Below are 4119 nucleotides of genomic sequence, written 5' to 3'. Positions count from 1 at the left end.
CACACACCTGCCATTACAAATTTTGACTACTTCATGCATGCAGTTGCAGTATGTACAAACAAGTGCAACATTACTACAAACGTTTATACTGTTTAGAAAAGACAGTCATCCCTGAAATTTCCCAACATGACCAAGTACTAATAAAGCATTGATCACTATATATAAAGCCTATGTTATTGCCTATAATTAAACATTCACAACATGAAGTCTGCTCTTTAGTAGTACTCTCGGACACCTACCAATATATCTCAAGTACCAATTTGACACTCTCAGTCTCAAGTCTCAACTACAACTGAACTCAAGATAATATAATTCAAAAATGGCCAAATTTTTGGTTTGGCTATTTTATGTACTCGCACTGTGTGTTGCATCTGCTAGTGTAAGTGCCCACGACAGTTGGCCTTATGTTTATTCATCTCCACCACCCACATCATGGTATGCATACAAATCACCACCTCCACCACCAACACTCTATTCCTATATATCGCCACCACCTCCATATATCTATAAATCTCCGCCACCTCCATCCCCATCCCCGCCTCCACCATACATGTATAAATCACCACCTCCACCATCCCCCTCTCCCCCACCTCCTTACATTTACAAATCTCCACCACCCCCATCCCCATCACCGCCACCTCCTTATATTTACAAGTCTCCGCCACCTCCATCCCCACCACCACCTCCTCCTTACATTTACAAATCGCCACCACCTCCGTCGCCATCTCCTCCACCTCCTTATGTCTACAAATCGCCACCACCTCCATCCCCATCACCACCTCCTCCCTACATTTACAAATCCCCACCCCCACCATCCCCATCACCACCTACTCCCTACATTTACAAATCACCCCCACCACCATCCCCATCTCCTCCACCGCCTTATGTCTACCAATCTCCACCACCTCCATCCCCGTCACCACCCCCTCCCTACATTTACAAATCCCCACCCCCACCATCACCATCTCCTCCACCTCCTTACGTTTACAAATCGCCACCACCACCATCCCCGTCACCACCTCCTCCCTATATTTATAAATCACCGCCTCCACCATCCCCCTCACCTCCACCTCCTTATATTTACAAATCACCGCCACCTCCATCACCATCACCACCTCCTCCATACGTATACAAATCACCACCACCACCATCCCCATCTCCTCCACCTCCTTATACTTATAAATCTCCACCACCTCCTCCTTACATTTACAGAACTAAACCAGTATCATCACCATCACTACCACCTTCACCTGCTCCATCTCCCTCAATGGTACCATCTCCCTCAAGTCAGGAATACTACTAATCTTCTCCATCTCCTTCAATGACTCCATCAATATCAAGTCCAGAATACTACAACACTTCTCCACCACCTCATTAATTAACTAAATGCTTTAATCACATTGCGATATTTAGAAAGGGTTTGATGAACAGATTCATGTCGATCAAAGCTGGCTTATTAAATTTTAAAAGTATTGTTTCCTCCTAATTGTTCGAAACTATTAAATCAATTTTATTTCATTTTTTAGCAGGTATTCCCATCATCATTCATTATCGTCTTTTTCGAAACTTTCAGTAATTTCTTAATACTGATCTCTATTTCAAGTACACGAGCACATTTACGTAATTATCATTCTTTTACGCCAAGCATTTTCCTTCTTTTAATAATGGCTTGGATACCTTGGAGGTATTCAAATTTAATATTTGTAATTAATGGAGGATGTGCTATGCTATTTTGTGTTTATATTTGAACACGCTAAAAATTGGTAACTTATGTACGGATATTTAGCACAAATACTTGCACTAATTCCCAAATCCAAGGATCAAAGAAGAAGCTAAATATTTAAAACCATATTTTCTCGATGAACTCCATCTCAATTAGCTTAAGAGTGAATTGTTCTCAAATACAACTAATCAAGGTGAATTGAAGTCATAAGAAGTAAGGATTTTCTTTCTTATAGAATTGTGTTGCAATTGAGTGACTTATTTTTTCAATTATTATTGTCGCTAAATTTTGATATACGAATCTAATAAATAAATTTATAGTTTGTGGGCCTTATGCAATCTCGTCCTTTTAAACTAGTGGGCCTAGCCTTTTGACTTTATTGAGTGTCTTGAGTAGATCATAATTCTCGGCCTTTGGGGCCTAAGTAATGCAACATTAATTATCGAGCCTTAATAATTGAGCCTTACTAAATGAACCATTCTCGGATTAATCAACGTCGCATTTAATGCGCCTAAGGGTTATATTATGCCCCCAATTTCGGGGAAATATATAGAGGTTTATGTGTCTCGGAATTTTTGCCATTGTTCAAGTATGTTTCCTTTATTTTTGATATATTTATCAAAATATATTGTGCCATCTTTATGATTTTTTTATAAACTATTTCCCTATTTTTCTATAATTTTCACATTTTTAAGATTTTTCTGTAACTTTTCTAGTTTTTTGGAGTTTATCAAAATTTCTTTTTAAATTGTCAACCAGTATTCACGACTTGGTTTTGAACTAGAATCTTGGTCGAAAACATGGCCAACTCTGGTTACCTGGTCGAAGCATTTCGACTAGGATCGACGACTTGGTTTTTAACCAGGACCGAGGTCGAAATGAGGGTCATAGGACTGTCAATTTCGTGTTACGTGTCGGGTTCGTGACAGGTCGTATTCTTAGTTTAAAATTTTGGTCTGACACTAAACCGACCCTAAAATATTTTTACCCGCAAAATATTGACACTAACCCGATCCATTCATTAAACGGGTCACCCGACCCGCTAGTGGACAAATATTTTATCTACTATTAATATAGTTATTTTAACAATTTAGTAGATTTAATTGAATATTTTATTTATCAAGCCATTATATATGATTATTTCTTTCGTTTGTGTTGTATTATGAACAAACTACATTTTGAAGTTTAAAAATATTATTTTGTGTAATGAAATTATTCAAGACGTGTTAATTAATTGAAATATATATATATATATACATATATATCATTTAAAATATAAAGAAGATAATAAAAAATAATTGAACATTCATAGGTATATGTTTAATTGATCAATTATATTAGTAGTATATTATTTATATTATTTTTTAAAATATATTTTCACGGGTTATGCGGGTCTGGTTCGAATTAACCAGGTGCACCTGTAGCTTGTCTTTTTTAATCGGGTCAATTTCAGGTCTGACATGTTTTCCACATAACGTGTATAGAGACAACCCTAAAGAGTACAAATTCGTGTCGGGTTGTCGGGTCGTGTCCAATCTTGACAGTCCTAAACTTTTTGAGACCTCTAGTCGAAGCAATTTGGCTAGGACTCATGGCCTGGATTTCGACCAGAAATGAGTTTGAAATTTGGGTTGTTTTAGGAACCTCTAGTCGAAGAAACTCAACTAGGATCCATAACCTATATTTCAACCAGAAATGGGGTCAAATTTTAGGTCATTTTAGGGACCTCCAGTTGTAGTAATTCGACTTGGATTCACGACCTAAATTTCGACCAGAAATAAGGTCAAAAATGCAGGTCTTTTTGTTGGGCCGCTTTGGGCTATTTTGCTTGTTTCAAATTATATATGGAGTTTCAATTTAGATTTCATGCCTTCCTAAATTTTATTTGAATTTGGGCTTTTCTTTTGGGCCTTTGTTGATACTGGGTTAATAGCCCATTTCAAGCCCAAATTGTTCGAGAATCCTCTTGAACTTTCTAGTATTATTATTTTTTCCCTTTAATTTCAAAGAAATATCTAGAATATTCTAGATTGTGTTCCTTGTTCGTGCTCTAGACGCATTCTGTATCTCAAAATTCAAAATAAATCTCAACGTCCCGACTATGTACAAAATAGAATGTCATTTATCCCCTACCCATGTCTTTCACAATTCATTTCAGTTATATATTATTAAACTATTTATTATTTATAAAGTTCTTTTATGCTCACATTATTGTGTCCAATGTCCTTCTTGGTCTCGATAAATAGTTTTAATGAAAATTTGTTTGGTGTTTGTGATTTATCCTTGTTATATATATATATATATATATATATATATATATATATATATATATATATATATATATATATATCGATCACTGTGATAAGTTTAAATTATTTTTTACTCAAAACATATTC

General features: G+C 36.1%; 1 protein-coding gene across 1 annotated transcript; it reads left to right on the top strand.

Moving 5' to 3' along the window:
- The first annotated feature begins 319 nt into the window (after positions 1-319).
- On the top strand, positions 320-1303 carry LOC141685743 (uncharacterized). Its single transcript, XM_074490829.1, has one exon. It carries the CDS (start codon positions 320-322, stop codon positions 1301-1303), a length of 984 nt encoding a protein of 327 aa, XP_074346930.1.
- Positions 1304-4119: the final 2816 nt, after the last annotated feature.

Source organism: Apium graveolens, chromosome 9 (genome assembly GCF_009905375.1).
Source record: "Apium graveolens cultivar Ventura chromosome 9, ASM990537v1, whole genome shotgun sequence".
Taxonomy (NCBI): domain Eukaryota; kingdom Viridiplantae; phylum Streptophyta; class Magnoliopsida; order Apiales; family Apiaceae; genus Apium; species Apium graveolens.
Note: the sequence above shows the minus strand (reverse complement) of the source record. Positions and strands in the feature narration are given on the sequence as shown.

What these genes read in the sequence shown, in the direction of transcription:
- LOC141685743 (XM_074490829.1), top strand. Translation starts at nt 320, where the DNA reads ATGGCCAAATTTTTGGTTTGGCTATTTTATGTACTCGCACTGTGTGTT.